Below are 21,905 nucleotides of genomic sequence, written 5' to 3' on the forward strand. Positions count from 1 at the left end.
AAAAAAAAAAAAAAAAAAAAAAAAAAAGTACTTTCCCTTTGATCTGTACAGACTGGGGTTCTGCCCATAGCAACAAGTCAACTTCTGCTACAATGATGCTCATGAGATGAAAGATAATTACATCTATTTGCCCTGCCTCCAGTTTTTATATTTATAGGAGAGTTATTAAATAAATTAAATGCAACTAAATAAATTAAAGCAAAAAAAAAAAAAAAACCCCACAACAAAAAAAAGTGAAGAACAGATGAAGCACATGGATCTGTGCTAAAAACAATGAGAATTGAACAGAAACTTTCAGCTAAAAAAAAAAATCAATATGATTTAAAGGTAATTCACCACTTAGACAAAGCAACACGATTTCACTCTGCCAGTGTGAGGATTAAAGTTACAGTGTAATAAAATGTTAGTTCTGGATGCAGCCATGGTAAATAATACTTCGAGATGCCCAGTTTCTACATCCAGATTCTATATATTTATGGTTGCCCTCCGCAATATTTACAGTGACCATTTCTTTGCCCATGCAGGAAAAGGTAAAAGGGGTTACCCAACAACCCCCCCTCCCCCAGACGCACGTACTTGCCTTTCTTCATTTAGCTATTGGGACCAGAAAAGGAAAGCCTTGTGCAAGTTCCATACCAAGTTGCAAGAGCTTACACTGGGCTAAGGACTTCCCATAGTAAAGTGCAGGTTAATTCATGAAGCACCTATACCTGTCACATAGGCGAGGGGGAGTGAGCCACATGCTCACCCATTCCCAGAAGTACTGGGTATTTATTTTGCTTGCAGCATTTGTACAGAATGGTGTAAGGCAGAGGTAAATATCAATATGCTGCTGGGAAAGGGGGGAGCTAAATTACCCTTTTAGTTTGTCCTGCACATAAAACTTATCAATCTGAGAATTTAAAACTGCTTGCCAGAGCCATTAAAAGAATTGGAGACATAAGCAGCTGAAATAATATGACAAGCTCAGTTATCCCTGTAAGAGTTCTTCCCCACCCTCAAAACTCTAAAATCTGCTTTCCATTCGCTGCAGCCAAACATCACATTAAGAGGTAGATAAAAAGAGTCCAGAGGCATGAGAAGGCATGACCAGAGTTAACATTTGCAAGAAAGCTTAAACTGCCTATATCTGAGCACATTAACATGCAGTTCCATCAAATGTGTTCTGTTTGAATTTCCTAGTTGTGTGAGGTTTAGCAGTGAACGGTCATGAACTAAAACAATGTAAAATTTCAACACATTATTACTACAGACAGACACGAAGTAATAACACATTATTACTACAGACCCACCTCCTATTGCACCACATGCCTTAGTCACTAAATGTGATGGGCTAGCTTATTCATCTTTATAAGAGATGAGAGGTGCTGGGTAAGGGAGGTGCAAAATGCTACATTTTCTACTTGAAGTTCCTATTTGCTTAGTAGAGCCTCCTTGCATTGTGAAGCCTAGTCTGCTTAGGGTACCCCTGGGTTTTTGCATTGACATTCTACTGCAACTTTACAGTGTTAAGGTCAAAGTAGGTTAACAATAGATTTGCTTTAAGATAGAAGTACTTTTTCCTAAGTAAGGTTAACTAGACAACTGAAGCAATGATCGAAAACAAAAGTTCCAACACACAATGAAGCTACTTTACCCATTAAGTGACTCAGTGGCACTCAACGTGAAGATTGTTATTTTGCAAATTACATGAAAAGGACATTTTACGGCATGTGAAAATGTCTGAAAAAAAATAAATAACTGTTTCCTGCTGCATACAGCAAGCTTTACAATCTAGTGCAGTATGGAAGAATAAAAAGGCATAATCTGATTGGTTACAAGTTCTGCCATCTCATAATTCTGTATATGACACCAATCTTTCTTGATTAGAGGGATCTACAATGACCCCAAACTCAAAGACCATTATTAAATAGAAAAATAAAAAAAAAAAACCTGGAAAACGAATAGTCATAGTGACTGAGCATATAAAAATGTGCATTCCATTATACCACAACAACATTCATATGCCACTATTTCAGACATATCAATGCATGAGTAATGTGAACAAATAAACACTTTAAAAAGCTCTCTTTAATTAAGTGTGCATTGTAATGGCAGGTGCCATGTTTGCATTTAAAAAAAGATAACTTTTTGCATATGGGTTATTCAAAGCTATGGGAAAAATCATGGTTTTCTCCTGCAGAAGGCTTTGAAATGATAAGTAAAACATGTCACATACAACATTTTATGCCGCATGAATACATTGCATTAGTTGTGTATGTTGATCATATGTCTAGAGAGCATGTCCTTGTTAGTACAACAGATGGGTCACAATAGTGCTACATACAGTTTATTACTTATGTCACCACAACGATAAAGACTGAATTTTATTACAGACATCAATAGAACACTAGCAAGTTTCTAGTAAAAAGTAATAAACAAACAGATACTAAAGAAATGAGGCGGTGCCCAGGAGAAAAGGTAGGAGAGAAGAGAAAGCGGAGATGTGGAACATCATAACAATGAGAATGGATCCCATATGACATACCACAACCCCAGAACTGCTCAAACTTTTGGTTCTTCTGTTCTGCCGCAGATCTTCCAAACTCAACACATACGTGTTGCTCTGTCAGGGAAAGAGAGGAATGCATATAGTGCTCTGCGATAATAGGTGCCAGGAAGCGAGTAAGGCTTTTCATGCTCTGCAAAAAATATAAGGGGGGCAAACGACATGCTCTGCAGTTTTCCATCACATCCAGTTTATAACAGGTGGTGCTCACTCGTCTCCCCCTCCTTCCACCTACTCACTGAGATCCAACATCAACAAGGTGAATTTCTATGGAAACCTCAGCATGGAGAGAATCTCCCAGGATACAAAGAGAACACATCAGGTGGGGGAGAGAGAGAGGAAAAATAAATAAGGGGGAGATTAAGCAAAGAGAGGAAAGGCTGAAAGAGCAGAAAAATGTTTCCCTGTCTGAAGTCATCACAGTAAATGTACTGGAAAGGTGACGGATAGACCCCCAACACCACAAGGCAAGGTCACAGAAGAATCACCTTCAATGCAACCTGCTTTGTTTACAAATTATCGCTTTACTGCAAGACATGCTAATGCATGCTAGAATGCTCATGCACAAGAATTATGCAAGAAAAAGGCAAACAGTTTATTAATCTGATATAATGCCTACAGTAAACAATTTGGTTGACTAATCTAACCATTATAATTAGTTGGCACTTTGACATAATCTAGTTATAGATGCCTTCACCATAATTTTTTAGAAACATTACAAGCAGGTTGAAGACAAAGAGAGCACAATCATTGGACACAGTACATGGATAGAAGGTCTAAATTGCATCACATCATCAAGGATTACATCAAGGAGAGGAATGCCTTGAGCTGATCACGTGTTACAATCTGGTTGTAGAACATCCTGTAGATTTACCAAAAAGGTATGTAATGTGAGGGATTGACAAAACAATCCATTCCATTTATACCCAATCTGGTTGAACTTTTGTTTTTTTTCAGCCAGACTATGTAATCAGTTGGGTCCTACTTAATTTTTTGTTAGACCCATAAAGAGATTGTGCAATCAGCATGCTAAACAAAAATGGCAGCTGCCCCAATACATTGGGGTGGTAGTCATTTTTGTTTAGCTTGCTGGAACTGACACAGGGACACATTGGATGTCTTCAGCTGCCAAATGGCTGTGCCTTTAAGGGGGAACCCTTTGCTTCCAGGCATACGTTCCCTCAATTTTTGCATTGCTATATATGCCCTGTTAGGACCACACTATACAGTTTTTTTGTTTGCCAGCTAGCTACTAACTATGCTGGGAAAACTTTGTTTTGTGCAATCAGATAGTAAATTATATGAGCAGTTTTCCCCGGCTCCCCTTAAAAAGGAGCAGTCATCCAAAAGTCATCCGTAACTTTGGGTTGCATTTTTTTTATATAGGAAAATAGCTAACAGCTATAAAGAAATAATGTTTGTTAGAGCAAACCATAAATGGGTAGATGAACAGACATCTGTCTTTTATTTGCAGTAATAGCCACTATTTCTTATCATACAGTGAAGAGAAGCACCTAACTTTCCAAGCTTCATTAAAAGGAGGGAAGGATGAGACAGATATTGCAATAAACTGGAAAATCCCCACGTTCAGTAAAAGGACAATTATGAATTTAGAGGCACTCATCGGACCTTTAAGGGTTTACCCCGTAGTAACCTAATCTTTGCCCAAGCATTGGTGTGGTAAGGTCTTTCTGGCCAGCCTTACCCCCTTTACTGGAACTATAGTCTTTGGCACTGCTTTATGTGTTTTGAACCCATAACACTGATAAGTCAAACATAATCCGTGGAGAAGGATAAAGCTGATAATGATACATAGATTGTTAGCACGCTATAGATTAAAAAATTAATATTAAAGTGTTAATAATACCTTTGTGATTCACTGACACAAAACAAGGTGACAGCCATTGAAGTCAGAACTTTGATCTGTGTGCTTGTCCCGATTCAGTGACTTAGAAAGCACTGAAGCCATTACATAAGAATGGCAACCAGGGAGCTGGAATTATAAGAAGCAGAGGTCAACACTGGCAGCCTTCATACTTCTCTTCATCCAGGTTTTCCTTAATATGGTCTTTAGGATCACATCAGAAAATATTTTGGTGGTTAGAGAGTCAGCGTCATTATCTGCCTCCGCAGCTAAAACAATACTCATTCCTTCTTTGTTTACTAATGGCTAATTGGGATATTTTGAGCCACTGTTGTCAGAGCAATATTGCTGCAGCCCTCAAAATATAGCACTAGTATTGGAAGATTGTGTGATACTGTATATGTTGCATAGATCAGCTATAGATATTGTTCTAAAATATGCATTTCACGGTGCACAGGCAACTAAACTGTCCTCGGAAAGCAAAAAAAAACGTGCCTTAGTAGCACCCCGGAGGCCCCAATATTCGCAATATTGATAGCTGGCTTGCCCCGTCTAGCCTTCCACACCCTTTTATTGGCCAGTAATCCAGCCATTACAGACATGACCCAATATGCATGTGCAGAAGTCAGTAAAAGACAGGACAGATACTTACAATGCTCTGAGGTATCAAAATTTGCATATTACAGAAGTTAAAAAACAGACACTTGTGTAATTACAAAAGGTAGGTGCATGCCCTTAAGGGTACCTGCCTTAGATTTCTGGGGCCAGTATAGCGGACACTACACTAACAGGCATATGCTGACTAATAAAGTAAAAACAGGGTTTAGTTCACAGTAGATATTTTCCAATCAAATGTTAAACCCTTGTTTAAAATACATAACATTCACATATCTACATCATAATGCTGCAGATAATTTATTTACAATATAAATGTGGAATTCTAATGAAAAATAAAAATGGGAGCCCCTTTAAGAAGCAAAAAGGCCGTGTTTGGGCAATATATACAGCTTGTATTAGTGAACTCTACTGAGCACTGTTTTAACTGACAGACTATACAGACCTTTTAAATGCAATTTTAGAAAATCAGCCATCTTTTTTTAATTAAAAAAAAGGGAAAAAAAAAATGGAGTAAGAGCAGTTTAAAATCTGCCTGCTCCTATGAACTTTCCTTCTTCACGTGTCAGTCATTGGGATATAACAAGAGGTGAGTTATTACACACACACTCCCAATGATTTAATAATGCAGGACATGAATGGAAAACAAATTGTTCTGATTTTGGAGATCACCTAATTTGCATATTAGCAGCTCCCTCAGCTTCAGATGCTGAGACAAACTGTTAGTAGGCTATATTTATAGATTTAACAGCTCTGTCATTACAAAATCTGGAAACATTCTTGTTTAGACCAGTGTACTTTTTGGACAAGAGCTTGGTATTCCTAAACTGCGAGTCATATATGAAAAAAGAACAGGGTTTTGATTTAAATATCCCAAACGCACTTTCAATTGTCAGTACTGGGTTTCTCATAAGTAGCGGGCATTTACCTGACAAAGGAATGAGAATCATTGCTACGTGGAAGACCTGCCAATGAAGACTGAATTATGGTGGATTCCTACACAAAGTCCAATCAGTGTGTCTTAAATTATCTTTTATTCACAGCCCAATTGGACCAGATTTCATTAGGACGCTTTGCTAGAAATGTTGGAGAGGCCTACACTGTTAGGGACTTTTATACCCAGTAATAAAAGAAAAAAAAAAAAAAAAGGGATGCAATGCTTATATATAAATTTACTTTTTTAAATATAAAAATCGAGTCTTTGCATCTATTTAGTTGGCTAACTAAAATGGTAACAATCTCTCTTGGCCTAGAATGGTATCAGTGACCAAGTCATGAAAGAAGTATGAAAGCTGCCATTGCTTGGTCACTGTGTTGTCAAAACCAAGACTGTCCCCACAGCAGTGAACAGCTCCTGTAGGTTTTCAGGAGGGTGCAAGTCATAACTGGGTAGATGCCTCTCATATATATTATGGGGATTTTTGAATGCTTTAATGGTTTTTATGGGTTATGGATTCTTTTTCTATAAATGAAATGAATGTATGCACTTTTTTTTCTAGATGTTGTGTTTGGTCTGAATTTGTTTTTTGCTGCTCTGGCTCTCTGTGTATAGGGGTATTTTTTTTTGTTCTGTTATTTAGATCAGCGTATAGGAGGAGGAGATGTACAATATTTGTCTTCAAACTGGTAATCATGAAAACATCTCTCAACAGCTCTGGGATGTTATAAAAAAAAAAAATAATAATTTGTACCCATCCCCACATCAAATGAAGAATATAGTATTTGTTCTGGCTATAGAATGATCTGTCAGAGCAACAACTTAATCTTCCTTGCTGGTTCCAACGACTGATACTTCAGTCCGAACCCTCTCTTCCTACTGGTCTTCAACCTCCCATGGGTATCATCACCTACAATGCAGGACCAGCAGCCATCACTGGTCCTGCATTTTACATGATGTAGGCACACCCATCCACATTCTGACACTGGAGAGTATAGTATCAGAGTACTGGCTGTCGAAGGATCTTGAGTTAAGGTAATACTCCATCTTATCTCACACCGCCGAGTTGTCTTTTCTCCAGATACTAGCTTTGTTAAAGATTACTGCGTGCAGCAGAATCTTCACCTCTGATACATTTCCAAGTGTTTCAGATGCCTGGTATATCTCTGCAGACTGCCATTCCATATGCCAGCCTCTGTCAATAAAAGGCACAGTTGTGACATAGGTGCCAGTGGATAAACCACAGCCTACGGCAGGGACAAAGACATTTGGAACTCCCAAAAGTGTTGGACATTAAAGTTCTACTGGAGGCTGTAGCCTTTGAACAAACTTATCCAAGAACAAGCAGGCACAAGCGAGTATAAAATGTCTTTAGTTGTATTTATTTTAAAAAGGGTAACCGGGTTTCTTTAAGGGTTTAGTACAGCTACAAAATAATGTATCATGTACAGTATGTACACTTACTATATTGCATCTCACCAGTTTATTACAAAGGAAATGGTCAGGATTGAAAAAAAAAATGAAATTTAAAAAAAAAAAAAAAAAAAAAAAAAAATGGGAGCCGCCCATAGTGACCTGTTTTTGTTTTGTTTTTTTAGGTGCTAGCTTCAGGGCCATCATCCTTGTCCTTTTTTCCTGCTTAGATAATCACTGACCCAAAACATGCACATTCATATAAAAGGTGTCCTGAAGCCCGATATGTGAAGGAAATGCAGCCATGATCCTGATAGGTCGAGATACATGGAGCCTAATAATTCTTGCCATGTTTGACATGTATTTGGTTAGGGAGGAAGGATATGTTGTGCTCTGACTACAACGTATATAGTTGTACGATTACATTAACTGAAATAACATGTATAGCAACAGGATTCCAGCTGTCATTCTCACTGTGAGAAAAATTAAGGACCTACCTTCAAAAAAATGGATATCTCCATTTTGGGTGGAGTGAGAAAACACTCAAGGGCCCTAGGTGTCCCTCTATGTATTTCTCAACAGAAAAGTTTTGGATTAGTATAGTTCCAAGACCATATGGGAAACCCCACAAAAATGTATTGTGAAACAATTTTGAAGTTGTGCCTTTCAGATTGTACACCTAGGCGCAGTAAAGCTTGTAACCATATCACTTGGGTTCACATCCTGTCCAGAGATTGGGGAGATCTTCCTAGTAATCCCCCAAACGGCAGCAAAGATCCAAGCAAAAGCTCAAACCCTGCCCTTTCCACCTCATAAAATGAAGAAATCTGTTCAGTGGAAATATTCCGTAAAAGTTTACAAAAAACCAGTTATGGAGATATTTATATTCTAATTCTGTTCCCTGGCACAGGTAGTTAGTTACCTGTGTGGCTTCCCCAATCTAGGACAAGCCAATTAGGAAACTCATAGTGGATGCACAAAACCTGATCTACATCATTGTTCCAAGTTAGTGATTTGGAAATTACTGAAGCCACTGGATCAGCATCACAGCAAGAGAGCTTGTATTTTCAGAATGAGAGGTCAGTAACAGGAGTCTTCATACAGATTTCCTTCAAAAAAGACTTCGTAAGCTTTGATTCATCAAGCTACAGGTAACATTTAAGTGTATTTTTACTATTTCTGTTAAATGTGAGAAAACCCATTTTTTTATGTTTCCCATTCACACAGCTCTAATTATATACATATATATATATATATATATATATATATATATATATATATATTTCTTACCTTTCAGACGTTTCTTAGAAGAAAATGTCTGACTGCAAGCTTTTTTCAGCAAGTTCAGTGTGAGTCTGTCCCAAAGAAAAGCCTTAGGACATGATGAGCTCTCTTTCAATAACTTACAATGGGGAAACCAAGCTTTTAAATCTAACTATTGTTAGGTCAGATGGTGTTCAAATCTAATTTTTACAATTCCTGACATAAGATATGCCCGCACAGTACATGGAGGGTTAATTCTTCCTCAGGCCCCTCAAACAAAGAGAGCCAAGTAGGATTTTAACTTGCTGGGGTTTCCAGACAACAGCATCTAAAAAACGGTAAGCTGCAAAGTTTATTTTTTTTTTTAAGTTATGATTAGGTGAATAGGTGAATAACATGTCACAAATATAAAGTATGTGTTATCCCAATTTGGCTGCAAAGTGAAAATAAAAACTTCAAGCATCACAAGTACACTTGCTGCAACCTAAAGTGGCAACAATATTGTATGTCATTAATGCATGCTAAATGGTGCTTAAGGGTTACCCTGGCCTAATCACTTTCTCTCCCCAGTTTATATCAAGCTACCCCTAAGTTGCTATTAAATTATAAAAGCAGCAAAAAGCTTACACATGCTTGTCCATGCACAACAATGCCAGAGTTAAAAGGCTTAAATTTGCAGTGCTTAATTATTGTGAGCAAAAGGCCAAGCATCAAAGCAAGGCAAACCATTTGTCACCTCTAGAAACTCCTGGCTCTCCGATGGGACTCGCAGGTTAAAGCTTCTTACAAGGAACGGCATTTTCTGGTGATAAAAGGCAGCACTGCACCTCCCTTCATGCCACTCCAAACGCAGGGCTTCCACTGGGGGAACACGCAGGAACAAGTAGACATTACAGTAAATATGAACACTGTGTAGCAGCATCCACACTATGTGGATGGGTGCTCATGGTACTGGACAGCATTAATAGTAATATGGAAATGTTAATTAGACTCTGTTAGGCTAATTAGACTCTGTTAATAGCAGGTGTGTATATGTGTAATTCAGTGTGAGACAAGCAACAAATCAGGGTCTTTTTTATGGAAAAAAAAACCAAAAAACAAACAAAAAAACAAAGAACACATACATCTACTTCGGATTGTCAGAAAATCAGGATAACTGGAAAATATACCTTTTGGTTAAAAGTATTGTTTGCTGTAAATAGTTTCTAGTATAAAACCTGTCATCCAAGCATGTCACTAACATTTATTTTTCCATGGTGATATTTCATTTTGAAGACGGTTGGCTTATGTTTCTTTCAAGATCCTTGTTATTTATCACTGCTTACAGAATGACTTCTGTTATGTTTATATGAATTATTCTGATTTACTACACATACATTTTAGAAAGTCTAAGAAAGGATTTGGCAAGACACAACTTTGACAAAACTGGTAAGTCAGACAGAATTTTGTATTAAACACCACATGGACACAGACTTAGAGAAAGAAAGTCTTAAAGTGGTTATAAACCTCAAACATGAAATATGAACAAAGCATACCCCTCTATAGTGCGGACTTGTCTCAATACAGGAGCACCAAGTGTAATTTCTGTCTGCAGCCTTATTCTTCTGCTATCCACATGAATCACTTCTGATGAGTTGTACGGACATCAAGAGAAAAATGGTGACAGGGGAGGGGCTTCCAGCAGATTGACAGCCTCACCTCTATTCCTGTGAGCTGTGTGGACAAGGGTGTCTCTCTTCCCTCCAATTAGCTTGCAGATCTCTACTCACTGATGTAACTTTTTCAGCGCTGACAGATCGTGTGCAAATTCTGCACTTTGAATGGATGTAGGGGAAAGACAGCTATAGATAAGCAGGCACAACTTATGTAGGAGGATTTGTTTTATCTTGGTATATCACCTGAAGCTGTTCACTTCACTGGGTACATGTGATGGTTTACAACCACTTTAAAAGTAGTTAAAGACAAAAGGGTTTCTACCTTAATACATTCTCTGCAAAAGTAAGGTTAAAAAAAAAAAAAAGATATATATATATATATATATATATATATATATATTTTAATAGCAGCACCCGCTTTAAACACATAACGGAGCCCATGCTCGACCCAGTGTGGTCCTGCCTGTAGCGGCTCCTCTCCCCTGGTCTCACAGACTTTGTTGATAGCAGCTATTTGGAGACAATTACCAGGGCTATTAGGTCCAACAGGGCTGTGCCTTTAGGCAGATGAGGCAAAGAGATGACTTTGCCCTGTATTTTGCCACACATTGTTTTCTCATTGGCAAAAACACCAGTTATTTCATACAAGATCATTTACACAATACTCTTCCTGTTCAGTGTAAAACAGGTAATCCTTGCAGGGAAGTATTGCTTTGGGTGTCAAGGGCTGTATGCCTACATGCGGAATAACAAAAAACAACAAATCTACAGCATCCTGTATTCAAAAACAAATTAATGCAAGCATACTGCATATGAACCAATATAAAATCATATCTTGATTTCTTGCTGCCATTGCCAAGTATTCAGCAGTGGAAAGCTAAATTTTTGCTCCATTGTAATTCAAATCTCTGCAGCAGAAGGCTCTCTTTCAGTTGCCCTTTCCCTGAACATACTGTAAATACCTATTATGGCACAACCTTTCTTGAAATTACCATTATGTTTTAACCCTTGCTTATGCAGTGTTAAATGATACCTTTTACCGATTGAGTAGATTACAGCTGCAAGCTTTCAAGACCATTTGGATATCTTGTTCTGGCATGGTTAACATTGATCCAGTCACTGACAGACTCGGCAAAACATGCCATTTATCCGATTAGTGAACTGCTGCCTGTCCAAGCACCCCTCACATATCTAGTTTCAAAGCAAAACTGTATGCACAGAGTATGTGATTAAACGGAGAATTCTGGTCAGAATACAGATCACCAGTAAAATGTGTACAGTATAAGGCTGTAGGAACTTGGTCAATCTTTTTCCAATACCCAGGTTAGAGAAGGAAAGAGTAGCTGGCTTTGCTGCTGTGTATGGAGCTGACAAAGTCTCATCCTTCTAGGTACCATCCTCTGCATTACATATCTGTACCAAGGGAGATTACAGTTGAGGGTGCTTCCTCTATAAAAATGCATTATTCAACAAGTTATCAAAAGTGTTGTAGTAAACCAAACAGGGCATGTAAGCAGAGGTAAAAAGGAAAAAAACAAAAACACCTTTAGTTTAGTCAACCACTTTATGCCTATTAATTCTTCAGCAGCATACAGTATATGGGAGCATGGCAGGTGCGAGTTCATTGCCTATATACTTTGTACTGAAATGTATACCCTTTCTCATCTCAAAAACTGTGAAGCATGGGCAATGACACTTACCAGTGCATAGCTGCTTTTTTGTGACCCCAAGTATATTGACATAAAATTTATATACTGTAAAGTGAGGTATATGGTGGTGGATCCAGTGTATGATGAATCTGCTCTGTAAACAAATTATCACTGAAGTTCACTCCCTATAAAAATATTCCAAGTTAGCCTTTTTCAACTTTTTACCATGGAGTAACCCTTGAAAGAATATTCAAGTCTCAGGGAACCCTTGCTAAAAATAATTGGTTCTACAGCTCTTCATTCATTAGCACCACACCTATACCACACTGGTAGTCAATAAGAGAAGGGTTTCCTTGCACCTGTTATATTGCTGGTCCGTGAGAAAAATGAACATTACAATGGCGGTCCGTGAGAAAAATGGTGATCAGTTAAAGTGTTACTAAACCTACAACAGTAAAATCAGTTTGTATATGCAGTAAAGCATGCTCAGATGGTCAAGTAGAGCATGTTCATAGGACAGTCAGAGGAGAATGAAAACTCCTACAACCTTTAACCAGTGGACACTGGACAGGGAATGAAGTCACAAGACTGCTATATACTGCTGATGAGAAAAGATATTTAGCAGTTTATACTTACAAAAATAATTGCATTTCCATGTTCTGAGTACTATGGGTGACCAGATATAGTAAATGCAAGGCCTGTGTTTAGTTACACTTTAAGAACGCCCAAACATTGGGGGATAGTGGGATGAATGCTCCTTACAGTGGCAGTCAGTGAGAAAAATATTCCTCTTAACGAATAATGAGCATGATCACTGGTGTCAGTGGTTAGTTGCCTTAGAAATGAGAGAAGCTCTATAGGTTCTATTTAGGCGGTTCTGCTGAGTGGTGTTGGTACCAGTTATGTGGGCCCCATCAGGAAGGAGATCAATCCATCACTGGTCAAGGGACCCCTGACAGTCTCTAGAGGAACCCTAGGGATCAACTGAACCCTGATTGAGAAAGGGTAAAGTATATATAGGATAGATTTGGGTTTCTAGAACACTGGGCTGGCTTTTCATTGGGGTGCAACCTATATGCTAGAGATGGTTTTCATCTAAATGGAAGGGGGTCTGCTGTGCTGGGGGAGAGGTTTATGGGGAGGCTGGAGGAGTAATTAAACTAGGATTGAGGGGGGAGGGAGAATTAGATTATAATAGGGCAGACAGATCAGACGGGTCAGTCCTTGTTGGTGGGTGGAATGGGGAAAGATGAGGGGAGGACTATGGCAGATAAGAAGGTTCCCATGTTACAAACAACCATTGGAATTGGTACCATTTGTATGAAAATAAAAAATATGCATTAAAAAAAAAAAAAAAAAAAAAAAAGGTCAGGTCCAAGCATGTAGGCCCTTTACAAAATAATCTAGAGTGGGTGACTGGGGACAGAGAGAAGGCACATTTATTAAATACCTTCTTCATATCTGTATAGACAAATGAGTATGGGGGAGCTCCTGCCGTAATGGGCATGGTATTGACACAGCTCTACATGATGCACATTGGCTTACAACTGCTATGATCCAGAAATATTTAGACATAATAAAAAGGTGAATAAAGCATCTACACTGGATGGCATACACCCACAGGTCTTTAAAGAATTGAGCTTTGTCATTTCAAAGCCATTGTTTCAAATTTTTAGGAACTCTTTAATGACTGACATAGTACCACTGGACTTGGTTAATGTCAATGTGGTGCCAATATTTATAAAGGGGTCAAAATCTTTACAAAGTAATTACAGACCTGTTAGTTTAAAACTTCCATAGTTGGAAGATACTGGAGAGTTTAATAAGATAACACATAGATGAGTTCTTGCTGGAAAAAAATATTTTAAGCAACAGACAGCATGGATTCATGAAAGACAGAAGTTGTCAAAAAAATCTGATTTCTTTTTATGAGGGGGTGAGCAAAACCTTGGACAGAGGGGTGCCATGGACGTGGTATACTTGGATTTTGCAAAAGCGTTTGACACAGTTCCCCACACACGGTTAATGTGTAAGGTAAAGTCTAGGGGCTTGTAAAAATCTGTATGTAAATGGATAGAAAACTGGCTAAAAGATCGTATTCAAAGAGTAGTGGTTAATGATTTATACTTTGAATGGTCTAGGGTTGTTAGTGCTACCCTTACTTTTTAATATATTTATAAAAGATATAGGGTCTGGAATTAAATTGTAGATCACAAGCTGAATAATGGCATGCAATGCCAAGGTGCGGTTTCTAAAGAGCAAAATCCTCTCTTGTATTAAAAGAGTTATAGACTCCAGAGAGAGAGATATCCTATTACCCCTGTACAAATCATTAGTAAGGCATTATCTGGAATATGCAGTTCAGTTTTGGGCACCAATTCACAAAAAGTACACTGGGGAACTGGAGAAGGTACAGAGAAGGGCAACCAAACTGATAAGAGGCATGGAGGAGCTCAGCTATGAGGAAAGATTAGAGGAAATGAATTTATTCACTCTTGAGAAGGAGATTAAGGGGGGGATATGATCAACATGTATAAATACATCATTGGTTCATATATTGAATTTGGTGTAGAGCTATTCACCCTGATGTCATCACAGAGGACAAGGGAGCACTCTATATCTGGAGGAAAAATAATTTAATTTCCAAATACTGAAAGGTTTCTTCACAGTAAGAGCTGTGAGAATGTAGAATAGATTCCCTCAAGAGTTGGTTCTGGCCAGCTCAATGGATTGCTTTAAAAATGCCTCGATTGTTTCTTGTTGATACACAGAATATAACTGATTACTAACATTTATAGGTAAAGTTGATCCAGGGAATATCAGATTGCCTCTCGGGGGATCAGGAAGTAATTTTTTTTCCCCTGCAGGAGCAAATTGTATCATAATTTGCTGGGTATTTAATTATATATGTAACTATATTAGTGTAATGGTATCCAGGTTAGTTGGGTAGTTTTGTTATATAGAGGCAGAGTTGCGGCCTGGGGATGAGTCAGCCTGTGAGTGAGGCAGGAGTTCACCTCAGGGCAGGCTAGGGAGATTCTGAACGTCAGAGCTTCTGGAGCCCTCCCACCTCTCCAGCAACCCGATCTTTCTGGAAGAGGGGAGGAGGCTCAGATCTGCATGTTTGCGGCACACTGGCCAATTCCCTGGCAGGAGGCTGGCCATGATTGCAAAGGCAACCCTAAAATATCACAGAGCCTATAGGGCAGTAGTCAGTGTTGGGTGGAAGACGGAGTGAGAAAGGCTGGAGTGTGGAGCCTCGGAGGGACCTCAGGGAGGGGGCTTGCCTACAGGCAACTTGCTGGAGAAGAGGACCTCCACTGTGCCACTATCTCCTGGAGAGGACATCCTGAGCAGCAGGGGAGGAGCCAGCCCTGCAAAAGGCCTGATGGCAGCCGCCAACCCACTAATCTGACAGGAAAGGACAGTGTGAGTACTCTTACACCTTCTGGGCCAGATAAGGAGAGAGGGCAGTCAGGTGCAAGACCCAACTAGCTTCTCATCTGGGACTGTGCTTATGCTAAATTGGCAGCTTCTGGGCCCCCTTTCCCAGGGAATACCCTCAGTGCAGCTGGTTGAAGAGGAGCAATCATCTGGGGTCTGAGGAGGTACACCAGAAAGAGTCTTTGAGACTCTTCAAGAAAAGACTGTTGCTATTCAGATTTTTGTACATAGCTGCTAAGACGTTTTTCCTTAAGTTCTACAGTTCTAAATCCCATACACCTGTAGACCCCATCCAAGTTCTTAATCCATTAATAAAATCACAAAACCAAGACACAAAACCTCTCAAACAGCACCTTTTTACCCCTTGCATGTCATTTGGTGGCAAATAAGGAGAGAGGGTCTGCGATATTCCAAAGCATAGTCATGAATGTAGAGCAAGCCAAAAGACAACGCCTACTCATATTCCCATTGCACACTGGAGCAGGAAGAAAAAGGAAAATGCAGCTTCTGCTTGGTTGCAAACTCATTTCTACTGCACTGCCTTATCTTTACCCTTGTACAAGATTTAGTTATCTGATTCAATTGTCTCAGTGTGAAGTAAAGGTTCAGTTATCCTTTAATGGCCGTTGTGTTTTTCAGGATTCATGGAAGCAGCATGTTGTCTGATAAAGGCTTTCTTCCTACTATAGGTCAGAATATTATTTTTGCTTGGAGCTCTCCTTCATAGAATAACACAAGAGGAAGAGTATGTTTTGGAATAGAGAGATGGCAATAGAAGAAAAACAAAGAAAGCAGAAAATGCAGAAGAGATGAGAGTGATTCCACATCCCTTCACTTTTGATATGATGTGTTTTGCATTGATGCCAAGACCTTAAAATAATTTCCATGGACACCCAGTGAGTCTACGCAAGAGATGAATCTTGGAAGACCTCCGAGCATTACAATCCCCATTGTGACATATTTACAGAACCAGATTATTAAAACTAAACTCCGGGCAGATAGAAAAGAAACACATCAATTAATGTTATGCATTTGTTAATTTTCCAAAAGTTATGTATGCATTAAAAAAAAAAAAATAAATAATGAAACATTTTTAAATGTCGCTAGAACTAGTATACATAGCAGCATTTGTTAGGCTCCTGTGATGCAGTGTACAGCAACACTCTAAACTGTTTGAACTCTGCAGCAATGCATGTATGTTTACAACAAGCTTGCTGACAGTAGGAAAGAGCACAGCGATGCTGTGTGCAGCTTCTCTTCCATCATCCAAGTGTCAACCAGGGATTTAATTAATGAAAGTCCATCATAAAAGGAGATGGTTATGCTGCTAAAAATGATAGGGTTGAGACCAAAAGATCAACATGACTACCATACAACTATCTTAAGTCTCTGACTTGGAACCCCGAATGCCATCAGGAGAAAAGACCAACATTTGTTGCAGAAGGTGGCTTGCAATGGCAACCCTCATATTTCTCCCCTTTTACTGAAATTACATTTTTCTTTAGAAGAGTCCAAAATATAAAGCTGTATACTGTAATGTATATCCCAGCTCCCCTGTACTCCATTATAGTGATGTGACATGTATATAGTAATGTATATCCCAGCTCCCCTGTACTCCATTATAGTGATATGACATGTATATAGTAATGTATATCCCAGCTCCCCTGTACTCCATTATAGTGATATGACATGTACACAGTAATGTATATCCCCCTCCCCTGTACTCCATTATAGTGATATTACATGTATACAGTAATGTATATCCCAGCTCCCCTGTACTCCATTATAGTGATATGACATGTACACAGTAATGTATATCCCAGCTCCCCTGTACTCCATTATAGTGATATTACATGTACACAGTAATGTATATCCCAGCTCCCCTGTACTCCATTATAGTGATATGACATGTATACAGTAATGTATATCCCCCCTCCCCTGTACTCCATTATAGTGATATGACATGTATACAGTAATGTATATCCCAGCTCCCCTGTACTCCATTATAGTGATATGACATGTATACAGTAATGTATATCCCAGCTCCCCTGTACTCCATTATAGTGATATTACATGTACACAGTAATCATTACTATATACATGTGATATCATTATAATGGAGTACAGGGGAGCTGGTATATACATAAGAATTTCCCAAATGAGAAATTGTTGGAATGTTCTATTCTTAAGCCATACACTAGCATTTTTTTATTTGTAAATTTTCATTGTAAAAGCATTTGTTTGATTTTTCAATCATTAATGGGCTCAAATCTATGTTCATTTTCGAGGGTGAATCTCAGCAGTGGGAATACAGACCACAAACAAAAAAAACAACAACTGAATTCAACCCCTATAAAAAATTGGGCATTAGAAGCACTTAAACGTAGTACAAAATATTAGCTAATTCAGTAGGGTGAAAAGGTGAGGCAAAATTCCTAACAAATATTGTCCACTGATTTAGCCAATAAATTGTATTAATTTAACTGAACAATTTTTGCGATTTATGTTATGTAAAATGAACGTAAAACATTTCAGTTAACAAACTTAGCAAATCAGAGGAAGAAGTCTTGTCAAAGTTTTAGAGAGATCTAAAAAGTCATTGCCCTTTGCAAGTCTTTGTCCAAAACTGAAATGTCAGTAATCAGTATACCAAAACTATTAAAAAGATACAGGAAAGTTATATCACCTATGCTTTCGTTATCTTTGTTTCTGTGTCCCACACTTCGCTGACTTATCAACTCATTGATGTAAAGGGTAGGTACTTGGAATGGCTTGGTGTTTTCACTATCTCCGATTTTCCTGACCTGCCACCACTCTTTATTCAATTTGTTCAGCAATACCAGAACGTCTCCTTCTGTCAGACAAATTGTCAGTGCGCGGGATCCCGGGGTCACGCAGGCGCAGTAAGGACCAAGAAAATCCCGATCCAACTGCGCATGCATGGGATCGCAGGTGCAGCCGCTCTCGCCGCTTGCCACACGCGGGCGAGTGGCTTTTTTAAGCCCTGAAGTAGGCCATGCTTTAGGTATACATTTTAAGACTTAAAGTATAACCAAAAGGCAAAACCTTTTTTTTGTTTTTGATAGAGTGGAGAGGAAATAGAACACCTATTAGGTTTTTATTGCTGTCTGTGTCCCTGTTATGGAGATTTAACCCATCTGTCCTGTTTACCATCATCATCAAAAGTGAAAGTAAAGAAAATCCCCAAATTTTGGGTTGTCCCCAGAAAGGTAATAGAGGGGATTTTTTTTTCCAATGGGGACACTAGTTCTGGTGACCTGGGGATCCCCAAAGAATTCCTTTAATTTTGGGGATTCTCTCTCACTTCCTGTTTTGGCTATAAAAGGCAGGAAGTGAAGGGAAATCTCCCCAATGGGACACAGACGGCAAAAAATAAACTGACAGGGGCTATAACCCTCCGTGACTATATTCAAAATTAAAAGCCCTACTTTAATTTCAGTTTCTGACTGTAGAGAGACTAGTTCAGTTGTATGCATTGCTAATATAGACACAACAGAAATATGAGAACCATGCCTGAAAATCATGTTTCAAGTTATTGTTCTAAAAAAAAAAAAAAAAAGAAGAAAAAACAGCATTATTTACTACCTAGAAAAACATATCTTGCACAACATCTATAAAAACAATAGTACTGAGTGGCTCCTGGAAAGAAGTCTTTATTATGATTTATTCTCAGACAGTGAAGGCTTCAGCAAAAAAATGATGTTCAACATATAAAATTCATGCATTGCGGATATCTGTCACTAGTTTAGAAGAAGAATCTTTGCGGTATGAAATCCTTGGGACACAAAAGCTTCTGAGCTTAGACTGTTTATATATGAAGATGCTAACAGGACTTATTTACAAAAGAGTGTACAATCACAAAAAATATGCCTCAATACAAACATTTTAGAAGGGTTAGCCTTCTTTCACACTGCTTTGTAGCAAAATCGTGGTAAAAATGCATGAGTTTTTGCTGCATTTTAGATGCAGTTCCAGTGTCTTTTATGGTTGCCTGCACCTGTGAAAATTTGGACATGTGATGCGCACTATAATGCAAATGTGATTTTCCATTCATGTCAAAAACGGGGAGATTTGTTTTTGGTGCAGTTCAAAAAAAAAAAAAAAAAATGCGGCATGCAGGGTTATTCAAAACACATCGCACCCGCAGTGCATTGGTGTGAAGAGTCCCATATGATTTAAAGGGGGAAACATTTTTCTTGAGTTAAAAATGCAGGAAAAAAAAACACATCAGTGTGAAAAGGCCCTTAAGCCTTGGTCACCAAAGTCACCTAAAGGGTTAGATCATCTTTATGCCTTTAAAATTAATCTCCGCCATCCAAATGATCTTAAAACGAATCGTGCAGAGCCTCATGCAAACAATCATATACAAGCAAAAGATTAAATACATTTCTTAAACAGTGATGGTAATTCACCTCTATGCACACAAAAAACAAGCAATCAAAATTCCATTCTGTGATCTGTGCCTTAATCATACTTCGGTATCTTCCACCTTGAAAAATTGACTGTACCATGTGCAGATATAAGTCCTCATGCACATTGGACGTTTTTACAGCTGCTGTTTTTGGCTTTTGATGTTTTTTTTCTACAGCTAGTAAGCCCCCCAGCATGTTATCCTATGTGTCCACGCACACAGACTGTAATCAATGTTTTTTGACTGGAAAAAAAAAAAACAATTAGTGGGTTTCTAGAGGAGTTTTATTAGCTGTAAAAACCCTAGTGCTGAAAAAAGGTGGTAAACCAGCGTTTTTGGACTTTTGACTAAAAAAAAAAAAAAAAAAAAAAAAGTTTTTTTTGGTAAAAAGAAAAAAAAAACAAACATACCTCTAAAAAACGTGGCAAAACACTAAGCACTAATGCAAAAACGCTAAGAAACTCACTTTTTAACGTGACTTTACACAGCGAACATTACCAGTGTTATGAAAATGCCCAGCGTGCATGGAACCTATTTGTGCCACTACTCCTCCACCACCATGAACTCCCTGGACAATAGGCAGCAGATAAACACAGCACGTGATATAAATCAACTTCAAGCTCTCTATGGCAATCACCCTCAGTTTTCATGCCTCAGCAGCATGGGGTGACCACCTGGGCAAGATGCTGTATAAAAAAAATTGCTCACCACACAGAGCTGGAAAATTATTGTATATAGTGTAGATAATTATTGATAATCAAGTAAAATAAAATTCCAAAATTGCCACAGAAACTAATCCAGCATTGACAAACAGAGAATCGGATGAACTCATTCGTATAGCTGCCACCCTGAAAACTGGAAGCAGCAGCATGACTTCAGCACTTAGGCTCCACCCATTTGGCGTGCTGACGGTAAGCCGTTTCCAATTTTCGGAGTGGTGGCCGTACCAGGGAGTTCGGCCGTTTCTCTCCAGCGTTTGCTATAAAGTTGACCTAACCCTTTAAGGCCTATCCTTCTGAGTAAAAAGTAATGCAGAAGGTACAATAATTCATAAGAATTATAGATACATTTTCTCAAAATCTAAGAGCTAGCTCAAAAAAAAAACAAAAAACAAACAAAAAAAAAAAACTGGCCTAGTGAGCTAAATGGGAAAATTCACAAACAGAAGCCTTTCTGCAGTCACCCATTTGTATTTCTAGCCAAGCCATACTGACTAATTAGAATTCATCTTGTATGAATTTTGTTTGGTTGTCATGTCCCTCCACTCTGCATGTTGTAATTGATATTTGCATTTACTGAATAAGACTATATTCTAGTCAGCTACAATCTAAAATGTCCCATTACTAAATATATATTACCTTTCAGTGATTTATTGGAACAATATTATCTTTCTAATATTATTAGAAGAATACCCATTCTTTAAAGTGGTTGAATACACTGTAATGCAATTAAAGGCAACACCTTTACAGATTCAGCACTATCAGGCCCAATGAAGAGAGACCTAAGCATTTAAAAAAAAACAAAAAAAAAAAACTTGCTTATATCCAATTAGAGGGAAACTTATACAATTTTAATCCACTTGTCAGGAGATATATTCCTATTGGCACCAGCGTTTATCTGATTTTAGTCAATGAATAGCATGAATACCATTCTGTATCTGAGCTAAAATAAATAACTAAATTAAAAAGGGGAGGTGTCATAGTGACAGTGGGACTGGAATTATTAGAGCTGACAGCTTGCGTCAAAGTTTGACTAGTGCTGGATCTTCCTCCTGACACTGCTTAAGCTGGCCCTGGACAGCTGCTGTGAATGGCAAGTACTTGACTTTATAGGTTAGCACCATATAATTAAGAGTGTATTCTGTGAATACAATGTCATATGAAAAGATAAAAAACAGATACAAATAGAAAATGTGGAAGCTGAAGAGTGAAAATGACAGGATTTGATTAGAAAGAAATGAGAAATATAAAACAAATAAAAGAAAATATTACATCAAACTAAAGTAAAGTTGAAGCCCAGGATAAGTAAAATACCGTCTAAATACAAGAGGCATGTGGATTCTTGCATCAAATCTTGGTATGCTTT

The 21,905-nt window shown here is 38.3% G+C and overlaps 1 protein-coding gene across 6 annotated transcripts in view; it reads right to left on the reverse strand.

Moving 5' to 3' along the window:
• FAM131A (family with sequence similarity 131 member A) overlaps positions 1-21,905 on the reverse strand; it is a 144,386-nt gene that overhangs the window by 55,632 nt on the left and 66,849 nt on the right. For 3 of the 6 annotated variants that reach the window (XM_089663429.1, XM_089663430.1, XM_089663433.1), the window contains exons 2-3: positions 9,377-9,501; positions 2,528-2,605 (exon numbers count right to left, since the gene is read on the reverse strand). The exons of 1 other annotated variant lie outside the window; for it this stretch is intronic. In XM_089663429.1, coding sequence (XP_089519555.1) covers positions 2,528-2,605; positions 9,377-9,501 — 203 coding nt within the window. The remainder of the gene's footprint in view (positions 1-2,527; positions 2,606-9,376; positions 9,502-21,905) is intronic. 2 more of the 6 variants (XM_089663432.1, XM_089663431.1) reach the window with 1 other exon arrangement.

The sequence above is a fragment of the Staurois parvus genome, unplaced genomic scaffold (assembly GCF_062004578.1).
Source record: "Staurois parvus isolate SC_StPar_1 unplaced genomic scaffold, SC_StPar_1.0 ptg001686l, whole genome shotgun sequence".
Lineage (NCBI taxonomy): Eukaryota > Metazoa > Chordata > Amphibia > Anura > Ranidae > Staurois > Staurois parvus.